At 37.8% G+C, this 27,133-nt stretch overlaps 1 protein-coding gene across 1 annotated transcript in view; it reads left to right on the forward strand.

Moving 5' to 3' along the window:
- The window catches only part of gbe1a (glucan (1,4-alpha-), branching enzyme 1a), a 176,020-nt gene that overhangs the window by 26,095 nt on the left and 122,792 nt on the right, over positions 1-27,133 (forward strand). The window contains exons 2-4 of the mRNA XM_048178643.1: positions 2,277-2,446; positions 17,385-17,500; positions 25,248-25,373. Of these exons, the coding sequence (XP_048034600.1) occupies positions 2,277-2,446; positions 17,385-17,500; positions 25,248-25,373 (412 nt within the window). The remainder of the gene's footprint in view (positions 1-2,276; positions 2,447-17,384; positions 17,501-25,247; positions 25,374-27,133) is intronic.

Here is a 27,133-nt window from a genome sequence, read left to right on the forward strand (position 1 = left end):
TGCTGGGGTGGAGCTTGTAAGCGTCATCAAGGTATAGGTTTATTGGTTGGGTTGGGTTGGGTGGGGTTGGGGATACAGTATCGTCAGCACCAACCTAACTTCGGTCTGATGCTGGCACTGCTGTCCTCAGACTGCTGTGATGTGTGGTTCTGCAGTTAGAAATATCTCAATATTTGGGAGACACTTCAGACACTCAGTGTCTGAATTAGCTAACTCGTTTTCATTCACTCCCTCAAGTGAACTATATTAGTGGACTAACGTAGAGAATAGTGAATGGGGGTATAGGGGGCGATTTCGGACATAGTGATTGATATTTGAATCGTTTGTTTCATCAATTAATTTAAAATGCTACAATCGAATGAATCATGGTTCGAGAGTAATTCAATGCTTTAAAATATTTAAACATTGAATTATTACAGGCGCGAATTAATGGAGACGTTGTGCTGCGTCATTCATGCCCTTACAGCTCTCCCTAACAGATACACCATGTAGCCTACTTTTTACCACCTTTTACTGGATTTTCAGGTGATACGTGAACAAATGTTCACCAAACATTATTTGTAGTGTGCCTGTGATCCAATAAATCTCAATAAGTTTTGTGCTTTGTTATTTAATTTTTTCAAATGTATTATGAGATTCAAAAAAATAAAAGCTATTTTGGCACTCTTTATGGTGAAGTATGTATTGGGGTGGGAATCTTTAGTCACCTCACGATCCGATCCGATTCTGATTCCGATTCCAAAACTATTCTTGATCTACTTTTTTAAATTATTAATTAATTAATTAGTTTACCTACTTAAAAACCTTAAAGTCCTTACATTTACATATCCTTACATAAGTAATTATAAGTAGGCCTACTTTTTAAAACATTTACAAATTGAAAAAATGTAATTAAAACAATTGTATGTTAAGAATTTTAAACTTATAACTTCAAAACATACAAGCAAGTAGCAAATAATAAAGAGGAGCAACGAAACATATTGCAAGCAATAAACAAAGAGCGCTTTCAGTATTTAAGATTATCTAAACGTTTTTTTTTTTTTTCTCATGTTTACTGTCCTATTGTTAGGCCTTCATCATAGACAGCGGGAGGAGTTGCATTCACGCACGAATCTCTTTTGAAGAATAATAAGTAATGTAGTTTGTCATGTCCATTTAATCCCCTAAGACAAAACTGACTGTGTTTAGGCTACATTAATTTTGCGTCATAAAACAATTTTGAGATGCAAGTAGGCTAAATTACACGGAGCCGCGCACAGCCGCATGCGCAAGCACTCTTCACAAACAAAGCCTCAACATTTGAAATTGAAAGCAGCCGTCTGTAAGTGAGTTTCATATTTTAAATATATAAGTCCACTGCATTCCAAACGACATAAATGCTGCCTTCGTACAGCATTTGTAAAGGAAAATACCGACGGGCGAGACCGCGCACAGCAACATCAAACAAAGCTCGCGTTTCTCACAGCACATCCTGTGCAGTGAAGCCCGCGAATGTTGTTGTAATTCGCTTCAGTCTTTCCGAACTTTAAGAATTATTATTTTACGGAAGGTTCGAGTGGTGTATGTGTGTGAGGAATTTGAAGCAAGCAGAACCCGGGTGTTTCTAAAACTAAAGTACACTCAGCGTCATTGCGCATCTGAATTAAAACTAAACTCAGAATCGATTCTGAAATTCTCAGGATTGTTGGAGGGAGAATCGCGATGCATCGATGGATCGATTTTTTTCTCCCATCCCTAGTATGTTTTTTTTTTTTTTTAAATGTTCAAATACATTCTCTTAACCCAGAATCATAAAATTTGTATCAGTAGGCCTACCCAGTCTTACCAAATCTATGTTTTAGTTTATCTGAATTTAGGCCTATCACATATTTTCAGTGAAAGCGGCAAGATTGAAAGAGCAGAAGAGCAAACTCCTTTGAAATCCCTTTCTAAAGGCTACAAACTCTTCTTTTAATCACTGTGTGTGTTAGCGCTTGTGTGTATGACAAACTTTTCTTGAAAAAAGCCATGTGTGTATCTCTGCACCTATGACTCATTAGCCAGATCTTCTGCACAAAATAACTTGAAAATAAAAGTTTTCTCTGTGATGCAAAGCTGACAGAGAAAGCTGAATTTGAGTGATCTCTTTGTGTGAACTAAGAACAACTGTCTAAAGTTGCAGAACACTGGTTCATGGAAGGGTGAGAAATGGCGCTCGAGACCATAATGTCTTTATTATGTCTGTTCTCTCTGTATATTTCTATCTTTCTCTCCCTCCCTCTCTGTCATGTCTTCAGATACAAGCAGTTTGCAGAGCGCCTGGCACAGCTGGAGGAGGCGGAAGGGACCTTTGATCGCTTCACACTGAGCTACCAGTCCTTCGGAATTCAGCGGCGATCCGACAACGCTCTGGTCCTTAGGGAATGGGCCCCAGGAGCGGAGGCCGTCTTCCTGACTGGGGATTTCAGTAAGCATCACCACAATCCTGTAATACGGAGATCCCTGCCTGTCACATTCAGGCACAAACCCTTCTTAATGGACAGATCTACAAAGCAAAGTACAAGCGGTTTATTGTTGCCAAGGAAACAGGCTTTAATTTTAGGCCGCTAATGCTTAAAATGCTCTTCGCGTTTGCAGGGTGAGAAATCTGCGGGGTTTGCATTGAGTGATTTATTAAGCCGTAATGATGTGCGTTGCCAATTGTGTGCTTGTCTGGATTGTTTACATGTAGTCTGACAGTATTGTTCTTTAGAGACGTCAAGAGACAGAGAGGAAGAGGGAGTTGGACTGATGCTCTGTTGTTAAGTTTTACTCCATTAAAAGCCGATTTGGAGTCTGTTAGAGGCAGGGTTCAAGATAAGGCTAAATTTCCCTCTAATCTTGAAGTAACAGGAACACATCCTGCAGTTTGCGATGTCTCGACTGCCAAACTTCACCATTGTGTCTGAAAACTGAACTGATGCCCTGGTGGGAAAAGTGTGATGGAGATCAATTGATTGGCCAATTTGACAAACTTCATCCAAGCTTCATTTACACAAAGAAAAGAAAGTCCTCTATTATATACAAACTATGCATAATTCTTTGTTAACTTTGCTAATAATTAATGGTTCACGAGGACACTCGGATGTGAATTTTTTAAACATTTATAATTGTTTTCATGTTATTGCCTAACTGATAAATGAACAGTATGAAAATGACACTATTTTGTCTAAATAAATTAAAAACCTAACTCTTGAAATTCAATCATTTAAATGACATTAGTGAATTTGGGCATCACAGCATTATAATGTACACCTGAAATATATTTGTTATACTGTATATACGGGTCATTGACAAATAAGGGTTCTAAAAGTATAAAAAAAACATAGTGGAGATATAATTAATTTTGAAGTTTTATTCAGTGTTAACAATGAAATTGTGTTTTTTTATAATCAATTAACACTGCTTTTGTCATTGTTTACAAGATGGACAAAATTTGTCACCAAAATCTCAGTTTTACCAAATGACACTTTTGGTTATACAGAATGACGATATTTCCAAACAACGCTAACATGCTGATATCTAGCTAACTAGCTAGCAAAAGGACATTCAAACCTTTTATATTTAGTACAAGTTTTTAAAGTATTACAACATTTCCCATGTTTTATAGCGGTTGAACCGAATGACCTGATGTTTCGGGACATGCGTATGAGTAATTGAAAACATGAATTTTTCAAATAGTTAAAAGAGAGTTAGTTACTTCGCTTCATCTGATCTTTTGCAGGTGTGTGAATGAAATCACATCCTGTCACATGATATTGACCGCATGACTTGATCCAAAATGGTCCCTTTATATTGGTTACTCCGAATGACATAAATGAAATTCATTTTTCAAATAACATTTTGAATTCAATGAAAGAGATCTAGTTGTACTACCTTGCATACGACATATCTTTGTTTTTTATTATTATTAAGGCCTTTTGACAAAAAAAAAGAAAAAAAAGAAAAATTGAAGGAAGTCCCTTATGCTCATCAATGCTGTATTTCTCTGATCAAAGATACAGTAAAACAGTAATATTTTGAAATGTGTCATTTTGAACGTGTAATTTATTACTGTGATGGCAAAGCTGAATTTTCAGCATCGTTACTCCAGTATCACATGATCCATCAGAAATCATTCTAAAATGCTAATTTGCTGCTCAAGAAACATTTCTTATTATTATCAAAGTTGAAAACAGTTATGCTGCTTTTTTTTCTGGATTCTTTGAAATATAAACCTTTTGTAACATTAGAAATGTCTTTATTGTCACTTTTGATCAATTTAATGCATCCTTGCTGAATAAAATAATTAATTTCTTTAAAAAAATCTTACTGACCTCAAACTTTTGAATGGTACAGTGTATTTGACCAACAAAAAATCTCGAATATTGGCCATTTGGTGATATATTGTGCATCCTTAGACATCACTGTCATTCTTTTCAGAGCTAACACCCAAATATATTGTATAGTATTGTATAATTAAGCAGACAACGTGTACATAAACCAGTGGTTTTCACTTCTGGTCCCAGGGACTAACCACTCTGGACATTTTGTATGTCTCCCTTATTTAACACACATTGCACGATTTTGGGCTGTCCCAGACGAAAGATGACCAATCGTGGTGATTTCTGTTGTCGTGGCTCCTAAACGGTGGTCCTACATAGGGATGGGCATTTCAAGCAAAAATAATATTCGAAAATCGCTGGGAATTATTCGATTATTATTCGAAAATCGCACCCCTCCCCTGCACGCACGCATGCACACACAAACAGAGAGAGAGAGAGGGAGAGAGACCATTCACGCTTTCTATCTGTATGATATTGATAAACTGTTTAATTCATTGGAGAACATGCTGTCTTAACTCAAGCCATATAATGATTGTAATGTGCTAAAACATATTAATATGTTCTTTAATATAAGTGAAAGTAAAATCCGCACGGCCAGTCATAACAGTGCGAAGCGAGCGAGCCAAGTACAGGGATATCCTGGAATAAACTGAAAACGCTCGCTCTTCGCCAGTGGTCTATCAGTGTCGCTCGCTCGCGGCGTTCGCCTCGCTTTTGTCCAGTCCGGCACCTTATAGTGGACACGCACCATGAATGACCGAGGGAATTTTACTTTCACTTTCAAATTAGCGCCAATTCGGGAGCGGTGACAAGTGATGATACCGATGTTGTTCCTGAACACCGGCAACACCGACTATTGCAGCAAGCCTACCTCAAGCCATATTGATTTTAGGCTGCCCAAACGCGTTATATCATTGTGAACAGCTTGAATGACGGCTCGTGTGTCGTGTGAACATTGATTTTGACGTCTATGTTCTGCTGTTGTCTAGTTGATTGACAGCTTTTTAGGTGCGTTATTGGCAGCGCGCGCGCCACCCTCTGGTTACATGAACGTGTCACCATTGAAAACATGAGGATTTTTTTAAGACGACAGTCGCACAGCCTATTCGATATTCTATAATTAAATCAACTAATCGAATATTCGAAAATCGTGACACATCCCTAGTCCTACATCATACAGTGAGAGAGGTTTAAAGACGGCCGTTGTCATGGTCTTGCGACCAAAGTCTGCGATAATTTTCTGACAGTGTCTCACAGTGTGTTTTTTCTGCTATGACCTATCTACTGACTAGTCAATAAAAATGCAACATGAAATTGTATATGGATCAATGCGACATGGCGCTAAAACTTAAAACTACTAACCTCAATCTCCATTTGCAAAAATTTGCATGCCAAGTTGTAGTCGTAGCCTACGAGTCAATGAGTGTCATCATCGTACAGTCTACTTACATGTCGTACCCAAGTTTATTAGATCCATGTCGTAAAGTATAATTTGTAATGATCTTATAGGGTTGTTGTAGCAGGCATTAGATCATCAGCTCATAGAGAGCTCTATGAACTGAACAGTGTCACATAAGAGAGATATACAAAATGTGCAGGGTGGTTCGTCTACTGGACCAGGATTGAAAAGCACTAACATAAACAATGCTATCAGTGGGCACAATTATTTTTAGTGAATTTTTCTCATGTCCAGATGGATGGTCACATAAGTGCATTAGGCATGAACCATGCATGAGGAAACTTTGATATATGATGTTCAAAGCTTTCTGCTTCAGTACTACTTGAATGGCTGTCAAAGAGAAGAAAAGGCAGAATGTGTAGGAAAAGGGAAAGACAAAAATAAAAGATATACAGTATATATAAGATATACAGTATATATATATATATATATATATATATAATTTTTTTTATTAAGTTTATGAAAGTACCGTTTATAAATGAAATGTTTTTTGTTTTAGTTTTAGTGTTCGGTAATAACTCCTATTTGACTCCGCTTCTACAAACAGCAAACACACAACATAAACCTTACTCTGAGGGAGCACTGCTAGCATTTTGGTGGGATTCTCGCTTTTCGCTATTTAATATTTTATTCTCCTTCTTTTGCTAAGAGCGTCTTCTTTTACCGTTTGTGTTTCCTTCACCTTGCACTTGTGCCTCTGTATCTCACAAGTGAAGCATATCAACGAATCTTTCGCGCTCTGCCTCAGAGCTCAGTTTTTTCCTCTGAGAGAGTAGTTGTTGGAAACTTTGAGTTGAAGTTGTTGTTTTTTTATTCTTTTTTCCTTTCTTCTAAGCCTCCGTCTGTTTTGACCCATTGCTATCCTTGTATCAGAGTGAAGCTCTTAGCTGTCAAATGCAGGAGTGGGAACATCTGATACCTGTTCTGAGCTCACGGATCACATATTCTGTCAGTGGAGTCAGCCTGTAGTCCCTGCGAAGAGTCGGCCAATAGGAAAGGGACCACTTTGTGTCAGTTCATGTTGTCAGGAAGATATCTTAAAGGTTCCTGTTTGAAAGCTGTTCTGTGTCTGCTCTCCTGTCTGGTCCTTCCCTCCAACCTTCTCACCTTTGGCTGACGATGTGACAGTGTCTTCCAAAAAAGAGAAAGCTTTCATTGCTTTTGCTCACACATAAAACAGAAGGACACATATTTATATTGTATTTATTCACTCTCATGTTGTTCCAAACCCATAGAAAATCAGTAAAATCATACACGTTGATGAGGTAGGTAGCGAAGATCGATTTTCTGAATGAATCATTCTTTTGAGTCAATCATTGAATTGGTTGTTCTGGTTCACAAAATGGTCTGAATGACTCTCAATTCTCAAGTTTAACTCACTGAGAATAATGGCTTAAATTTAATAATAATTTAATTTAATAATGGCTGTTTGCCACATGTAAATCACAAAACGAGTCTAAAGGACTCATTCATTAATTGGACTGATTCAACTCCCAAGTTCAACTCACTGATAGATTAGAATGACTTAAATTTTGTTCTGTTTCTTAAACCAGAAGTTCTGCTCACTGACTTGCTGAATAACCACCTGCATCTCAGTATGTTTGTCACATCTGATTCACACAACTGGTCTGAATTATTCATTCACAAAAAAAAAAAAAGAAAAAGAGTGAATGACATGATCTGTTTCTCTAGCTTAACTCTTGGAATGAATAATGGCTTAAATTTCAGTCTGTTTCCAAATTAGACTGATTCAGCTCTCAAGTTCAACTCGAAGCTCTCTTGTAACTTGGAATATTTATATAATACTTTCATGGTGCTTTTGGGTCCTCTACACACATTCATTGTAATTTCATAGAAAAGAGTGACCAGCAATCTTCGTTTTTGTTATGAAACTGCTCAGACACTCAAAGGCTGAGGATCCAAATGCAGTATTTATTAGAAGGGTAATCCATAATTGTTATCCAAACACAGGCAAAGGTCATATACCAGCAAAACAGTCCAAACAATAACAGAGTCCAAGAAACACAGACTATGGCTGAATCCCAAATGGCACACGTCTATGCACTTTGCACTTTCGGTCTTGTGGACTTACAATGGCTGCCGCGTGCACGTGTCCGTTAAGTCCACAAGACCGTAGGGTGTCCCATTCATCATTTTAGGTTTCAGAAGGGTGCTCACGAATGCCCACTTTGTGACCATTAAGCACCCACAATGCACACTTCAGCTGAGCCGCAAGTCTGCAAGCTACACAGAGGACTTTACCTGGCAGTCAAAGAGGCATTACGTCACGAAAGTGCAGACGCAGAGGAAGACCGTGATGGTGCCATTTGGGACTCAGCCAAAGAGTAATCCAGAGCACCAAGCAGAATCAGTGTTGCTAATTGCTTTCAATTGAATAAAAACTGGTAGCTAAATGTCACTAGATGGCATCATTATGGCAAATACATTGATCTATATAAATATGAATATAGACAAGTAGGCAAAATAAGAATCTAGATAGGATTTGTCCCTAAACTTTTGAAAAAAGTCTCAAAAGGAGCAGGGAAGTCAGTAAATCTAGTGACAAAATCGTTAAGTTGACAACGCATGGGCAGAATAAACCAAGAAAAAGGAAAACAGGATACAACTGCTCAGAAATGCAGTACATATAACATACGCAAGACTTAGCAAAGAATGACTGAACTGACCAGGCTTAAAAAGGGTCCAGCTGGTTATCATGATAATTTTTGGATGAACTGCTCCTTTAAAACATATGAAAAAAATAGGCCTAGTGGAAATCAATAATTTGAGGCCTAGTGAAAATCAAAAATGACTTGTTACACGTTGTTACACCCAGCCTACAAAAAATGCTTATAAATTTCTTGCTATGTTATGTCCAAATATTGGATTCAATCTTTTCATCAACTTGTTTTCTTTTAATTAGGACAAGTCTTGTATTTCTTTTTGGAAAGGATTGATCATAGGCCTCATTGATCTGAGTTTATGCACCTATTTTTTTTTTTTTTTTTACTCAAACACTGAGGTGCATAAGCTCAGATCAATAAGGCCTATGATCAATCATTTCCAAAAAGAAATGCAAAACCTGTGTTAAATGAAAGTTAACAAAAAGATTGAATCCAATATTTGGTAATAATATAGCATAATGAGAGATTTACAAGCCATTTAAAAGGCCAGTCATTTTTGATCGGGAACACCAAATTAGGTAAAGGATTTTCAACACAGCGCAAGGGTTAAAATAGTGTCTGTATGCTCTGTAATTGCTAACTATACTACTCAGTGTTTGATCTGACTCTCAGTAGTCCAAACACCAGTGGGCCACGTCCCATTGCACTCTTTTCACTCCTCTCCCAAAACTGCTCATCTCACATCCTTGATGCTTAATCAGAAGTCCACAGGGAAGGAGAGCTCAACTAGAAAAATGCAGCAGATGTCTCAGTGCAAAGCAGTCAAACCACCTCTGGCCAGCTTCAGACTCCTTCTAATTGAGAGTTGTGTTGTGATCCGCAGGCTGTGTGGGGAAATGGGGTCCTGAGAGTATGACATGTAAAAACCTCCACGTTCTGGTTGACTTTGCTTCTTGTTTCTATACATATCTATACTTCATGTGTATGTGTTCGCAAACATGAAGCTTATTCCTGGAGCTCCACTTATAGCGTTTCAGCAATTATCGATTATAGCTGGAAGACATGATGCATATTGACGCAGATCCTCCCTCAAAGCCTTCTCTTAATACACTGCTCGCATGCCTTGAAGAGAATATTGATCTCAAAGCCTGAAGCACCTTTTAAAATGATAATTGATGATAAGGAGTGAATGATTAGCTAGTTTATGGTTCTTTTCATAGTGCTATCTTTGTATCTTAGCAGCTTCCTCATTAAGCTTGTGTTATTGAGTCATTCTAGCACCTGATCGATAGTTTGGCAGTTCTTTTGGTCAGACAAGTACTTAGTGATTAAGATATTTAGACTTTTTTTTTATTTAGAAAGGCCTGTGTATGGTAAATGAGAACTGACTGTGTGGTTATGTTTCACCTACTTTTGGTTATGATATTTAGTTGCAGTGAAGCAGTGAGCTGTGCATGAATGCTGGATTCCATCACTGAAACAAAACAAATAAAACAGATAATTCTGGGTAATATTTTATTTTTTGATAGTCCACTTTAGACATTCTACTAACTATAAGTAACTTTGCAACTACATGTCAACTCTCATTAGATTATTAGTAGACTGTCTGCTTACTATATTTTATTTTGGTGTTCCCCCAACTTTGCAAGTACATGTCAGCTTATTCTACTAACCCTTACCATACCTTACAGCTTAGTAATACATTAATGTGAGTTAGTTGACATGTAGTTGCAAATTAATGATAGTTAGTTGACACGTAGTTGCAAAGTTACTTATAGTTAGCAGAATGTCTAAAGTGGACCCGAAAAAAGTGTGACCTAATTCTGACTTTATATCTTACTAATAAGATTTTATTTTTCATTATTGTGAATTTTTCTAATTGATCTCAAAATTCCACTTTATTTTATTCCCATCATTATTTTTTTCTTTTAATAGTGAATATTTGTTCTCAAATATGCGGCTTTAAATCACACAATTACAACTTGTTTCCTCGCAACTGCAACTTTATCTGTCCTAATTGATTTTATTTGTCATAATTGTGACTTTATAGCTCATATTACAACAAATTTTGGAAATGTTGGGACGTTTTTTAAATTTGAATAAATTAAAACTAAAAGACTTTCAAATCACATAAGCCAATATTTTATTCACAATAGACATAACAAATGTTTAAAGGAAGAAATGTTACACTTTCATCCACTAAATAAGCTCATTTCAAATTTGATGCTTGCTACAGGTCCCACAAAAGTTGGCACGGGGGCAACAAATGGCTGAAAAAGCAAAAAAAAATTGAAAAGATTCAGCTGGGAGAACATCTAGCAACTAAGTTAATTGATATCAGGTCTGTAACATGATTAGCTATAAAAGGTATGTCTTAGAGGGGCAGAGTCTCTCAAAAGTAAAGATGGGCAGAGTCTCTCTAATCTGTGAAAGAGTGTGAAAATAGATTGTGAAAAACAATGTTCCTCAACGTCAAATTGCAAAGGCTTTGCAAATCTCATCTATGGTGCATAACATCATCAAGAGATACAGAGAAACTGGAGAAATCTCTGTTCATAAGAGACAAGGCCGAAGACCTTTATTGGATGCCTGTGGTCTTTGGGCCCTCAGATGACACTGCATCACTCATCGGCATGATTGTGTCAATGACATTACTAAATGGGCCCAGGAATACTTCCAGAAACCACTGTCGGTAAACACAATCCACCGTGCCATCTGCAGATGCCAACTAAACCTCTATCATGCAAAAGGAAGCCATATGTGAACATGGTCCAGAAGTGCCATCGTGTCCTGTGGGTCAAGGCTCATTTAAAATGCACTGTTTCAAAGTGTAAAGTGTTCTATGGTCAGACGAGTCCTAATTTGACATTCTTGTTGGAAATCACGGACGCCATGTCCTCCGGGCTAAAGAGGAGAGAGACCTTCCAGCGTGTCATCAGCGTTCAGTTCAAAAGCCAGCATCTCTGATGGTATGGGCCGCATAAGTGCATATGGTATGAGCGGGTTTTCATGTTTTGGAAGGCACTATGAATGCTGAAAGGTATATAAAGGTTTTAGAGCAACATATGCTCCCCTCCAGATGACACCTATTTCAGGGAAGGCCTTGTGTATTTCAGCAGAACAATGCAAAACCACATACTGCAGCTACTACAACAGCATGGCTTCGTCATAGAAGAGTCAAAGACGACCACAAACTCTTCAGCAGCTGGAAACCTATATCAGGCAAGAATGGGACCAAATTCCAACACCAAAACTCCAGATACTCATAACCTTGATCCCCAGACATCTTCAAACTGTTTTAAAAAGAAGAGGAGATGCTACACCATGGTAAACATGCCTCCGTCCCAACTATTTTGAGACCTGTAGTAGGCATCAAATTTGAAATGAGCTCATTTTCGAAAGTCTTTTTGTTTTCATTTTATCCAAATTTTAAAAACATCCAAACAATTCCCGGAATTCGGGTTGTAGATCATGCAACTTTATTTCTTTGTATTTTTCCTCCACCATTTCTCGCAGTTGCAACTTTATTTCTCATAATTGTAAATTACAATATCTGAAAATGTTCTTAATTTAAAATTTGCCTCACAATGACATATTTTATTTCTTACTCTGAGGCAGAAACATACTTTCAAGACTTTGTCACAATCCCTGTCTCTCTATTGATATTCACATATTTACACAGTCATTCCCTAAAAAAAAAAAAAAGTCTGTGGAGGTACTGTATATTATGTATTATGGCATTGAACAATTGCCTTACCATGGTATTTCTATGATACTTAAAAGTACGTCAAATAAAACCACGGTATAGTATTACGGTTATGGTACTAAAAACATGATAATAGTACAATGTGCAAAAAGCACCATAGTAATATTATGGTACTTTTTGACAGTGAATACATATGTAAACTGAGAGGACTGCTTTAAAACACACGCATAGCTCAGATATACTCCATCAGTGAGAGTGTGCGTGTCTGCTATCAATACATACACACCTTTCTTGGAGTTAGTGAATCCATACAGTCAGGTGAAAAGGGCACATCGTTCCCTCTAGGGAAAGTAGCTGTTTACTAGTATTCTAAATCGCAGCAAAATGTTGTCTCCCCTCTCGCTGTGACACTACTTATATCCGTATGACCAGCGGCCCCTCTCCTCCCTGACCATCCCCCACCTATATCACATCCTTCCCTTTTCTATTTATCCCTCTGCCTTTTGTAATTATCTCTCTCTGAGACCCAGAGGCGGTGTCATAGGAAATCCCAACTTCCAATTTGGCGTGAGATTGCGTTTTGACATGGCTCATATTATATGGTTTCAATTTCACAGTGAGAATACGGGGTTTGAAAGAGGGAGAGAGAAATTTGGGTCTGGGGGAGCTGGTCTCAATCTGCATCGGGGGCTGCAGGTGGGTAGGCATATTGCACTGGCGCTGGTCCTTTATTGACTTATTTATTTATATTCTCTTTCTGCTCTCCATTAGAGTATGTAATGTGAAAAGAGATACACTGAGGAGTACAGGGCAGAACGACAGAAATTATCCACAACAAATCAGTGTCTCTTTTCTGTGCTTTGAGAGGGGTCACACAGTCTTGCGTGGCTTTTTTCCCAGAAACTGAATGAACAGTCTGAGGGAGTTGGTAAAGTCAGCTGCTGTACAGCGCTCTGCATTTTCACTAGTCTCTGCCTCCGCATTTATTCAGCTGTTGAAGCCATGGATGAATGGAGTTGCTTTTAAAGGGGCATGCAAATATACTGTGCCTCCAGATTCTTAGCCAGTTTTCAATGAATCTGTAATCCTGCATTGAAATGGAATAATCAGTTTAAGCACTGAAATGTTATTCTTACCTTAAAGGTTTAGTTCACCCAAAAATGAAAATTCTGTCATTAATTACTCACCCTCAAGTCGTTCCACACCTGTAAGACCTTCGTTCATCTAGAAGATATTTTTGATGAGATATTTTTGATGAAATCCGATGGCTCGGTGAGGCTTCCATTGTCAGTAAAATAATTAACACTTTCAGATGCCCAGAAAGCTACTAAAGACATATTTAAAACAGTTCATGTGACTACAGTGGTTCAACCTTAATGTTATGAAGGGACGAGAATACTTTTTGTGCACCAAAAAACAAAATAACGACTTTATTCAACAATATCTAGTGATGGGAGATTTCAAAACACTGCTTTATGAAGCTTCGAAGCTTTATGAATCTTTTGTTTCAAATCAGTGGTTCAGAGCATGTATCAAACTGCCAAAGTCATGCCCCCCAGTGGTGAACCATTGAAATTTCAAAACACTTTTGACATAACGAATTCTTATTTACTGAAATCACATGACTTTGGCAGTTGGATACACGCTCCTAACTACTGATTTGAAACAAAAGATTTGTAAAGCTTCAAAGCTTCATGAAGCAGTGTTTTGTTGAATAAAGTCGTTTTTTTTTTTTTTTGGTGCACAAAAAGTTTTCTCGTCCCTTCATAACATTAAGGTTGAACCACTGTAGTCACATGAACTGTTTTAAATATGTCTTTAGTAGCTTTCTGGGCATCTGAAAGTGTTAATTATTTTATTGACAATGGAGGCCTCACTGAGCCATCGGATTTCATCAAAAATATCTTAATTAGTGTTTTAAGGTATTAAAGGTCCCATTTTTCATGGTTTTTTGAAGCTTTGATTGTGTTTATAGTGTGCAATATAACATGTGTTCATGTTTCGCGTGTAAAAAAAACACAGTATTTTTCACATAATTTACTTATCTGTATACTGCTGTTTCCACTGTCATAAAAACGGGCTGATGACTTCCTTGTTCTATGAAGTCCCTCCTTCAGAAATACGTAACGATTTCTGATTGTGCCAGCGGTTCCTGTGTTGTGATTCGACAGCAGTTTAGCGCATCTTGCCCGGAAAGGTCACGCCTTTTACCATAACGTGGAGATGCACGCGCTCAGTGTTATTGTAAACATGTCTTTAATTTTACCCTATCAATTTGAGCCGGAATCAGACCCGGTGATTGGACTGCGGGATGAAAGTAATAGCGTTTCGACGACATGGCGACAAACACACTCTACAAACGCAACTCTTGTGTATTCCTGTGGGCGGAGGTTAGTCAAAAAACGTCATTAAAGAAGGAAGTAGAGGGATGTAGTCCAAACTGGCCGTTCGATGTAGGCGACTTCTGTTAAATAAAATATCTCGCTTGGCATTGAAATTTGAGCTTTAAAATTTTACAGATTTTATTTATACTCTAACAACAACATTACACACTAACTAAAGTTTGAAACATGGGATCACGAAGAACGGGACCTTTAAGGTTTTACGGGTTTGGAACGACATGAGGGTGAGTAATAAATGATAGAATTTTCATTTTTGGGTGAACTAATGCTTTAATTGTGAAATAGGCTATTAACTTATGTATTCAGTTTGGACTAGCATTTGCTAACTTTGAAACACACACACTCCTGGGCAAAAAAAAAAAAAAAAAGGCCAGGCCAAAAATAGCTAAACACTAAGCTTTTAATTGTCTTAACCACAAATTATTGATCAGAAAATCAGCTAACTTTAAGCACTACTTAAAAAGTTGTGTCAGAATAAAGTTTTTGGCAGAATATGGGAAGTTGTGTGTAGATGAACAATGAAACATGAGTTGCATGGTGATGCTCTTCGAAAATCTGCTGCTGAGAAATATACTGTAATAATAAATGCATCTCTACCACAATGAAGCATGGAGGAAGGTGTGTCTTTGTGTGGGGAGACTTTTGGCTACTTGACTGTGAAAAGTCATTTAATGCTTTGGAGTACAGGAGAATACTGCAGAGTGGCTTGCTTCCCACTGTTGAAAAGTTATCTAAAGAGGAATGATCAGAAGTTGTTTTTAAAAAAGATAATGCTCTTGCCCAAAAATGACCAAGTAGTGGCTTGAGAACAAGTCCATCAGGCTTATGTTTTGGCCTGCTCAGAGTCCAGATTTGAACCGTATAGTGAATATTTGGTCTCACATTAAACTCAAACAAACTGATAGACGTTTTTCAATGACTCATTAACTGTTTGAAGCCATGAACATTGAGCGGAACAACACTCTTCTGCCTGAAAAAAAAAATCTGTCTGCAAGTTTACCTACACAGCTTAAACATTTGCCCTCTGTTTCACAGATAAGGCTTAAGTTAGTCCCAGACTAAAATGCATGTTTGATCTGTTTTAACTGAAAGTAACTTGCACTGACATGCCTTAAAATATGTCAGTGCCATTGTTTTGTCTCAAGATGCGCACTAGTAATGTTTTTTTTTTTTTTCTAGTGAACGTTTATAAAACCTACTTAAATGCCCTAATTGAGCTAAGGCCTAATCCTGGCTTAATCTAAACCCTGTCTGTGAAACCGGGCCTTAAGGAAACAAAGGAAAGGCTATTCCATGCAAATTACTTTATCTACAGTATTTGTGCAATTCTTGGTAATTTCCTGTGATTTGTGATTTTTGCTTTCATACTTTTTTTTTGTGTGTGTGTGTATGTGTATATATATATATATGTATATATATATATATATATATATATATATATATATATATATATATATATATATATATATATATATAATATTATAATATACAGCCCGACCAAAAAAAAAAAAAAAACAGTTGCTGTTTGGATTTGAATATGCAAACTGTAACCCTAAAAGATGGAGTGTGTAGCTTTTCATTTCTTAAACAACCATGTATTAAGATGTATCATGGCCATATTCCAGGATGACAATGTCAAAATTCATAAGGCTCAAATTGTGAAAGAATTGTTGGGAGGGAGCATGAAAAATCATTATCACTCATGAATTGGCACTGACCTTAACCTCAGTGTACGTTTTTGGGATGTGCTGGAGGAGACTTTACAGAGTGCTCTCCTCTTGCATTGTCAATACAAGATCTTGGCCAAAAAATGATGCACCTCTCGATGGAAATAAATGTTTCAATGTTATTTCCATCAAGAGGAGCATCAATTTTTGGTCAAGATCTTGTATTCAGAGATCTTGTATTCAGAGGTGCCAATTAATGTGTGAAAATGATTCTTCATGCTCTCTGAACCATTCTTTCACAATTTTAACCCTGGTGAATCTTCACATTGTCATCATGGAATATGGCCATGATACGTCTTCCTACATGGTTGTTTAAGAAAGCTACACACTCCATCTTTAAAAGAACCATTGCCAAACATATGCTAGAAACATAATAATCACTGTAATAATGATCCATTCATAGGTTCTTAAGTATTTGCCCATTAAAATCCAAACAGCCACATTTTTTTTTTTTTTTGTCGGGCAGTGTATGTATATGTATAAACTAAGATGGATGCATCCAGGCAAATCTTTGTGTTTGCACTTTCTGAATACAAACACATAAAAAAAGAGGTTGGATTGTTGTGCACCACTGAGTTTGAGACACAGACAAACAGAATTGCTAATAAATAATAATTTACTACTGTTTCACTATGGTTGATGCACTAAGCAAGCAGCCATATTGAATTCTGAAGTCAGTGTTGTACCAGTCACAAATCCTACTTGAGGGGGCATTCTAGTTAAAAGTTCCTAATGGGGCATAGGAATTTCCCACGTCCGAGGACAAACTGAATGTACCTCAGTGACATATAATCAGCCATCTACTGTACAGGGGTGCGTTTCCCAAAGCGAACATCGTTACCAATAGAGTTCAGTGGGACTTACGACCATAGTTGGCTAATAATGCTTTCAGGAAACGCATCCCAGTTTGTTTGTTTGTTTTCAGTTGAGGACAAATTACATTACATTATATTATATATTATATTGTAGCTTTACAAGTTGGACAGACAGCTCCAGTAAAGCATAAAATGCCTTTTAATTGTTTTTTTTGTTTGTTTGTTTTTATGCCTCTTATTTCAAAGACATAATGCCAAATTACAATAAAGAAATAAATGTATAAGAACATAAATATGTTTTCCTTCAGATTCCTGGGAAAAACAGTCTCACCCTTTCACGCAGACAGAGTTTGGGAAATGGGAACTATTCCTCTCTCCAGAATTGGACAAATCTCCTGTCATCAAGCACCTGACCAAACTCAAGGTACAAAACACATCACGTCATCATGTTATATTGTTATGTTTGTATTATATGAAACAATTTATTTCAACATTTGAATTGTGATTTGAAAAGATGTAGCTCTTTGTGTTGGTCAGATACTAGCAGGTCAATTTTGAGAATTTGAAATATATTTCGTGGGCTGCAGTTTTTGTCTTCGCATCTTGTGAGGTAACATTTGGATTAGCGAAAGGTTGTGTGTCTCTCTCTTCAGCCCGATTAGGAGCTGTTAGCTGCTCTGCTAAAGCAGAACGGGATCTTGGCTCTTTCTGTCCTAGTAGACCGATGGTCATTGGCAGGTTTGGGTGGCATTTGTGGGGCAAAGCTGCTTGACTTGGCTCTCAGGGTTAATCTGGGGTTGATGGGAAAAGGTAGCAGATGGGGACATTGAGTGCCCAACAAGTTCCCACTTGCCAAAGTTGGCGGGGGTACGCATGTCCAGCACAGTTTGCCGCAGTGCCACGATATGGGTTTTGAAGCACCCTGACACTGCCGGACACCGGAGGTTGATCGGATCACATTAGTGCTGCTTCAGCTGAGCTCAGATCAACTACAGTTCATTTTTCACTTCTGGCCTTTTGTACTTCGGTGTGTTTTGAAGACAGTTGTTATCATAGCTACGCTATCAGTAAGTCTCTCAGTTAGAGATCAGTTTGAGTATTCATACATATTGTTATTCTTATACGAACGAAAGTATGAATGGTTATGGCGATGAGTGTTTACATTTGCATATTTCATTGTATAGGCATGACAAAGTAAAAGTGTTGAAAAGTAGCTGAGATTTTTTATTTTACTTTATTTACCTCAGAAGTGTTTACTGTGCGGCTGCGCATGGAAAAGAAAGTGCACGAGATGAGACCCAGACCATGAATTAAGATACATTTATACAGTTAACCAAATGATAATTTATTTTCATATGGCATGACAGTTACAGCTTCAAATCTGTTAAGAGTCAATTTTAAATTCGAAAGTAAATTTATTTATTTATGTTATGTCATAATCTGCGCGACACTTGTCTGGCTATCACCAGACCACGCTCAATTTAAAATTGAACATTGGTCTGGGGAGTCTGTATCTATTTTCTACTGCACAAGAAGCGTGATCAACGAGCATTATTGGATAGTCCTTCAACAAATCAGATCAATGATCCGGGTGATGTACTTTGCAGAGCGACGCGAAAACTCCAGACAGGTTTAGTTTGTATTGGTTTGTAGCATTGATCAGCGGTTTGCAGAAGCAGCAATGGCATCGAGCGATTTTTGCAGGTTGTGCAAAAAAAAAAAAACATGAAAGTGAGTGGTATTTACACCCACGTGAGCGATTTGTTTGCTAAACTAAAGAAGTCATTCAGCATCGTCGAGAGGTTAAAAGGAATTGGATTGACGGTCGTGCTTGCCGTCGCTTCTCTATCGTCATCGCGTTATACCCGCCAATAGCGAGCAAGGTGGATAAGCCAGTCTGTGATTGGTTCCCGTAAAAGTATAACAGAAGCAGTAGAAATGAATGTACGGGTTTCCAGACTGAGTTGCCGGGCAAAATTAAATCGCCGGCAGATCAGGCTGGGTTTACCCAGTCTAGCGCGACACCGTCGTTGACTTTCTTTGATGACGTTTGCAGTGCGTTCCAAATTAGCGATTATTGCCAGCGAAGTCCACTTCAACGGATAAACTGTGCTCAGGGAGTAGGGAGCAGTGAACACTACGTAGGGACCCTGTCGAATGGAATGCAGCTTTAGCCTTCAACCTCATTTATTGAATGCAGATTGGGAAACAAAAGACTGTGATTACTCGTTAAGTTGTTTTAGCATCTCAGTGACAATCAGTGCATGGGTGTATTATCAGCAGACCTAATTTAGTGTAAAACTCTAAGCATGTGTTAAAAGAGAAGCCAACATTTTCCAGTGCTATTTTACACACATGCGCACATTCTCAGATTCAAGCGCACTCCCAATGTTTCATGAGATTCCCTTTCATCGTCCCCTTAATCAATGTTGCCTATTGCATTTCCCACACACGGCCTTCTGCTGCGTGCCAAATGAATTTGAAACCTGCTGTAAGCGTTAGTTAAAATCAACTCAGCTTTTTTAAATTTTTTTTATCACCAGGACCAACAAGCCCAAACCTCATTTATTCAAGCATAAATATTTCAGTGCCCTGTGTAGTGATATTGCATTTTAAAAACACTGGGAACACTAGATGCTCAAAGACTTTTAGCAGCTGAAGGTGATCAATACAGATCCCCCGGTGGCTCTGAGATCTCTAAGCAAGCTCTCCTGCAAGACCATGTTTAATTCTCTATGTGGGTACATTCTTTTTGTTGTGCTTCTGTTTGTTGAGAGATACCTCAGTGACTCCAGACAGCTGGTTCAGGGGTATAGTCGTCGTCTCGAGGGAAATCAAAACACTGCTAACTGGAGTCTGAAGGAAGTGAGGAGAAAGGAGAGTTTTCTAGGGGTTTCTTCTTGCTGAAAATGTGTGGGAAGAGTTATATGTGTGTGCGCGTGAAGTGGGAGAAACCTAAGCAACCTAAACCTCCATATCTCTCTGTCTACACAGAGAAATTTCCAGATGTTTACCTAGGAGCCCTATTAACACTTCAGGTCCTTTACTTATTGATTGTCATGTGAGGCTGGACTCAGATGGAAGGTGTTATGACAGATCAGTGGGGGATGCTTTGATAGGAATGAAATATAATTAAAGGTTTGATGCTGTGTTGAAAATGAAAAGTGCATAGGTGAACTTTACTCTTGCGCTAAATGCAGACGAGATTGTTCGTTCACTCTAAATTAAACTCATGCTAATCCATAAATGGTCCTGTCTGGCCTGCTCTATATGGATAAGAAATGTACCTGCCAGACACAGCTTCTTTAATTGCATGGCGCCAACACATACATTCACTCTGAATAAAACTCAAAGGTAACATTATTTTCAGCAACCTTGGCTCCAGAAGTACAGTATTTATTTTTTTATTTTTTTGGAATATTGTGTTCAAAACTAAACCGGCTCCATTTGATTTGTGTAATTAGATTTGAAGCAAAAAGAAATAAATAAACCAGCCTTAAAGGGGTCCTTGTTGATTTCACTTTTTTTTACTTTAGTTAGTGTGTAATGTTGCTGTTAGAGCATAAACAACATCTGCAAAGTTATGATGCTCAAAGTTCAGCGCAAAAGGAGATATTCTCTTTTACAGAAATTGCTTTTTAAAGACTACAACAAACGGCTGGTAGAGACTACAACATTAACGTTATTGCCAATCTTTCATTTGAAAACCACATTTCTAGCATCTGTAAAAGTTAGGGGTGTAACGATACGCTCAGGTCACGATACGGTACGTATCTCGATACGGAGTTCACGATACGTATCACGATATTTTGAAGATTTATTCAAAAAACATGAACAAATTTCTATAATTTTCCTTGTTGTACATATAAGATCACATTTCAAGGTTTAATAAAAACCTTCTGTATTCAAATTAACAGTTGAATAGGGCTGTCTGTCACTGAATTTTTTTTTTAAATTTAACATGAACTTAGAATTATGAATAGGGGCCATTCACATATCGCGTCTAAAAACGCATGGAAGGCGCGGCCGCACCGCTTCTCCTTCTTTCCAAAGCGCTTGCGCTCCCGTGGCGTCGGTCGTTGCTATGCAACCATGAACTGAGCTCTCCAAGAGGATCAGGATGTTTCTGCAAAGGATAAATGATTTCTAGCCCTTGCATTAGTTTTACTACGAGATATATTGATGGAGATAAGATATAAAAACCACCATGTACAGCTATGATCAGCTGTTCGGCTGAGCTTTTGATGTTTTGTTACGGAAAGGCCATAGCTGATCGGTTGATTCTTGTCACACGACCTGCGGTGCGCTTGCGGCATTCTGAAAAGTTGAGAATTGCATGCGCGTCACGACTGCGTTGATCCCATTATGAGCGCGCCTGCATTTGAAAAAAATAACTGACTTGCACGTGGAAAAGACGCAATATGTGAACGGCCCCACAGAACTTCTTAAAGCAAAGCATCGCAAGAGTCTTTTGCTTTTCTGTGCACTGCGGTGAAAGAAAGCCACGACTTTTCTCACGCGACCATGCAAGAGACTGACGTGAGAAACGTTTAAACCTGCTTGCAAGATTCAATGTGTGCCCGAAACACTTACTGAACTAGAGAGCTGATTGAGACACACCATTTATATGCGGTGACAACCGGCTTCTCTCACTGCCACCTTGCAGAGTAGGTCACGTCGGCAGCTCAACCAATAAGATTAAACTGCCGTCATATCGTAAAAGTATCGGCATCACTCTACGATGCATATCGTAACATGCTTGCATCGCGAAGTATCGTACTACGATAAATCGTTACACCCCTAGTAAAAGTGCATTCTTCCATCTTAAAAAAAATACCATGCCGTCATTTTACACCAGACTGCTTCACAAATGAGGATCAATTCAATGCTGAATTTGCACAAAAGATTAACATGATGGCACATGCTAGTCGATGAGCTGAATCAACTCCACAGCAACTACATAAATTTATCCACTAACAATTCAGAAACGTCCAGATGTATTCTATAAGTTGTAACTTCTTCCTGAGTCTCTCCATCAGTGTCCGTCTCCGGTTTGAACAATGTAAGGCTGAACACCGTTACTGGCAATCGTCATTTTGGCTGCGTGAGATTCTCCAGCTTTGTTGTTTAGCAACCGAAGCATGAGCTGTTAAAGCTCCGCCCTCTTCTGGAAAGAGCGGCTCATTTGCATTTAAAGGGACACACACAAAAACGGTGTGTTTTTGCTCAAACCCAAATAGTGGCAAATTTGACAAGCTATAATAATTGATCTGTGGGTTTTTTTGAGGTGAAACTTCACATACACATTTTGGGAACACCAGAGACTTATATTACATTTTGTAAAAGGGGCATTATAGGTCCTCTTTAAGTGGTTTGCTGGTCTCCCAACCTGGACAAGATGGTTTATTCTGGTCTGGTTGGTATTCTAGCCTAGCCTAGGTTTTAGCTGTTTTTAGCTTTGCCATGCTGGGAGACCAGTTTACCACCTTTAGCTGGTTTATGCTGTTGTCTTTTCAGAATGGTGTGTACCCAAGAGGAAATTAATGAACTACTCTTCAACATAAACATTTTGGAGATGTTTTTTTTTTTTATGTAATCTATTTTAATGCTAAAAATACTACAAATTTACACTACAAGATACAACATCCCAAATTAACTTATTCTAGAATGTAGATAGATAGTAATAACTGGCCTAGCTAGTCTCTGTAGTACTGTGGAGACTAGGGGTGGAACGGTTCGCTGTAAAAAATCGAACCGTTTGGTTCTCCACGGTTCATCCCAAATCTGACACATCTATAATATGGTTTGTTGAAAACAACAACGTGTAAAACAGACATATGGATTTGGCTAATGTATGTTTCAGTCGATGGATATGTATACATTCTGGTTTCCCAATACATTACAACAGCGATGATCAAAAGAACATGGACAAAACAGTCACTCTTTTGTAAATAAATATTCACTACGAGTGTCGTATGCTCTATGACCAGTCATTTACGCCGTCATCACCCGGGTGTTGATAGCGCGCAAGCGCAGGTGTTCACGTTGCTATCCGTGTTTAAACTAAATTAATTTAAACCTTGCCAATTTAAACATTAATCCGTAGACGTGAAAGAGAACTCGCGCGTGCAAATAATCTCGCGCAAATTCTCTTTCTAGCCTTGCACCGAAACTGACAAATTTACACAAAAATTATGTCAACATGCCCATCTAAGCGAGTATCCTAACAAACAAAGTAGGTTATGTCTTAAGAGAAAAACGAGACAGAGAACGCATCAGTAAAAGTGTACTGGATTTTTGAATTATGTCTTAAAGGGACAGCAATCTAATATTCCTGCTTTCTCTGTTTTAATGTTTAATGTTAATGTTAAGCTTTTGTAACTTCAATAATGTCTCATCAAAGAAGTTTATATGAAGTGTTATTTTATATTTGACTTATATCTGTACCTGAACGCTGTTAGATACTTGAAAAACCTGTAAAGCATTGTTTATTTGTATCTTAGCTCTCATGTATTTATTTGTGCTGTTTCTTGTAGTTTGGTTATTTATTTTTATTTTCTTTATCTTTATTTGACAATTGTCCTATTTTTTGACTGAACAAAGCACATACCAAACCGTACCAAAACCACGATACAAACCAAACCTTGAGAAATCGGAACGTTCCACCCCTAGTGGAGACTATCATGTTTCCATGGTTACACTGGATTTTCTCATTTGTCAATGTTGTTTTACTTGTTGTGTACTAACGTAAAAAAAAAAAAAAAAATCTATTACATTTTTAAATCGGCTAAAAATTATTGGTCAGAATTTTTTTATTAATTTTTTTCTGGTTTTGTGGTATTGCTCAGTATTGGATATATAGGCAAATTGCAATCCATTTTTGGACATTTTTTCCGGAACTTTACTGAACTCTTAAATCACTAAATCACTCTCCAAGTTGTCTCTCTCTATCTTTCTCTGTCATTCTTTCTCAAAGTCACAGCGTTATTTCTGCTGTCAGTAAAGCGATGGTATGTTCTTAGCTTGGTAATAGTCTGTGCAAAGCCGACCAGAGCGGTTTAAGGATGTTTCGTCCTGCTCCGCCCCGCCCCAATGTCTCTCCAGAACGGCTATCGATCTGTGACAATCCCCAAGCTGCCCCCCGAGAGATTGAAAGCAATGATGGACCTTCTTAAAGTACTTTGTTTTCTTCTGCTCTTCTCCTCCTCCTCTCTGTCAGCTCTCATCACCAAACACCTGTCCACCTGGTGTGTGTGTGTGTGTGTGTGTGTGTGTGTGTGTGTGTGTGTGTGTGTGTGTGTGTGTGTGTGTGTGTGTGTGTGTGTGAGAGAGAGAGAGAGAGAGAGAGAGTTTCTTACTGAGTCTGGAAGGATTATGAAAAGAGGTGGGTTGGGAATCTTTATTTTGCCATGTTATTAATATGCACATTATGACAAAGAGCTGTTTTTAGTATATAGATGAAAAGCCTTCAATATTTTCTTTGTAATAAATGGTGCTTTTAAACCATGGCAGGAAGCAGCACACAGGAACACCAAATTGAATTGCCTGGAAAATGTGTTTTGCATAATATACAGCATTTAAATATTTTGTGTGTGTATACATACATTACCGTTCAAAGGTTTGGGTTTGGTAGGAGTTTAATATATGTTAAAGTGTAATTTATTCCTGTGACGGTACAGCTGAATTTTCAGCATCATTACTCCAGCCTTCAGTGTCACAAGATCCTTCAGAAATCATTCTAATATGCTGATTCAGTGGTCAAAAACATTTTTTTATTATTATTATTATCAGCGATACAGGGGAAACGGTTGTGTTGCTTAATATTTTGTGGAAACCACATTTTTGTTTGTAATTTGATGAATAGAAAGTTCAAAAGACAGCATTTATTTGAAATGGAATTCATTATTATTATTATTATTATTGTTATTATTATTATTATTATAAGTGTCTTTATACTCTTTACAGTCACTTTTGGTAAAATTTAATGCATCCTTGCTGAATAAAAGTAGTAATTTCTTTCCCAAATAAAACATTGTACTGAACCTAAACTTTTCAATAGTTGTGTAATAAAAATATCTCTTTTATTTTTATGTATATATGCTTCTATTTTGCATAGCAAATTAACCTTGAATATTAAAATATAATTCGAGATGTCAAATTTCTCTCTGTAGCTTGTGGTCCTGACCAGAACAGGTGAATATCTGTTTCGGATCTCTCCTTGGGCCAAATATGTCACAAAAACGCTGGATTCTGTCACCTATGACTGGACCCACTGGGACCCACCACAACCATACCAAGTGAGTGAACACCCTAGATTTTATGTAAAAATACAGTAGAATATATCCAATTCTAATTATTCTGAGCAATTTTTCAAGACAAGGACCTCCTATTGTGTTGAGGGTCAATTTGGCCCACACTGGCTTTTCAAACTTCTTAAAACATTGGTTATTTTTCTCATTTAGTGTCATGGATGTGCATGCAAAGCTTCGAAACATAGATGTGTTTTGGAAAGGCTGTACAAATTTTGGTTATATAAATTATGGTTGGCCCAGTCACCATGATTTTGCCAACATTCCTCTCTGAAAATTTAGCCCTACTCCTAAAGCCAACCCTACCCTTAAGTTATCCCTAAAATCAGATCAGAGGGAAATGACAGGTGAATAACACTGATGTAGAAGCACCTAAACCTGGCTGTAAACCTAAATTTGACATAAACTGTAAACTTGTCCCTCAAATCTGATTGGTTGATTGGAGTGTTGTTCCAGGATCAACAAAGATGTACCTGGTGAAATCACTTTCACCAATTGACCCCCATTCGTTTCCATGTAATTTCCTAAAAAAATAGCACTTAGTAAAACAGCAAAAAGTCAGGTACAAAACAGAAAAACTTTATTGTAGATTGTCCAACACCAAAATATCAAATCCATGAGAATTTATGAAATTTAGACTCAAAGTTTACTTGAAGTTGAAGATTCACTGTTTCTTCTTCTATTTGAGTTTCAAAGTCAAAATAAATAAATAAATAATCTGTGGAAGGATATTTTTGGTTGTTAGTTTTTTGGAACCCATTTACTAGACTGTTTCAGCACTGAAAAGAAGTGTGATAAACCAATTGTACCCTTTCAAGGGTTTGAAAACCAGACATAACAAAAAGTTATAAATAACAATAAATACTACTTAAACTAAGTTTTTAAAAAAAAATTTATGTACAATTGTTTTTTTCTCGCACACAAGCACACACTCTCAGAGGTTTCAGGTGTTACAGGTTTGAGCAGATGCTTTAGGCTGTCAGGGAGGAGGGGTTGAGTTATGGACTCTGGCATGGTTTAACCTATTAGAGTCAGGTTTTGCTCTGCAGAGGGTCAGTGGAGAATCGTACATCACACCAGTCATCATTGACTGATAGCTGCTTCCAAGAACCAAGAGTTCCTGGTTTCACCACACATGCTCCTTTCTCTCTAAGAAAGAATATTTCTTTCTATTTTGTTAAAAGATTACTTTTTTTATACTTTTCATAGTGGACAAATATAATCAAGTAATGTTTTTCTGAAAGACCACTGGGCCAAAAGAGCCCATGGTTGAAGAAACGCCCGTTCATAATTATCTTTTTCAAAAACCACTATTTGTTTTTAGGGTGGAGGTAGATTATGATAAAAGTCAAAGCAGGAGGGAATGTTTGCAGGACCGTGATGTTGTTCAGGCGAGCATGTGGCCTTCCCGTGGCTCTCGACCATTTATCATCGGTAGCCATTAGCATCTCTGAAGCACCCCGTTCTTATGCAGACCCCTCTTCCGCGTTAGTAATGACACTCAAAACCGCCTCCTCTTAAGTGGCCCGCCACATTAAACAGCCAATTTAATCGGAGGCGATTCAACAATTGCTTTCTCCCTCTTGATGTCTTCATTTCACTGAAGAACCATTTGCAAACAGCTTTGATATGGGGCGGTTCTTCCACAATGACAATGAGACAGACTTTCCTTTGATATCTATTCATGGCATCAGACATTCATACAGCGACTGTGGTCAATGCCATCATGCACATAATCAAGTTTTTTA

Source organism: Megalobrama amblycephala, linkage group LG2 (assembly GCF_018812025.1).
Source record: "Megalobrama amblycephala isolate DHTTF-2021 linkage group LG2, ASM1881202v1, whole genome shotgun sequence".
Classification (NCBI taxonomy): domain Eukaryota; kingdom Metazoa; phylum Chordata; class Actinopteri; order Cypriniformes; family Xenocyprididae; genus Megalobrama; species Megalobrama amblycephala.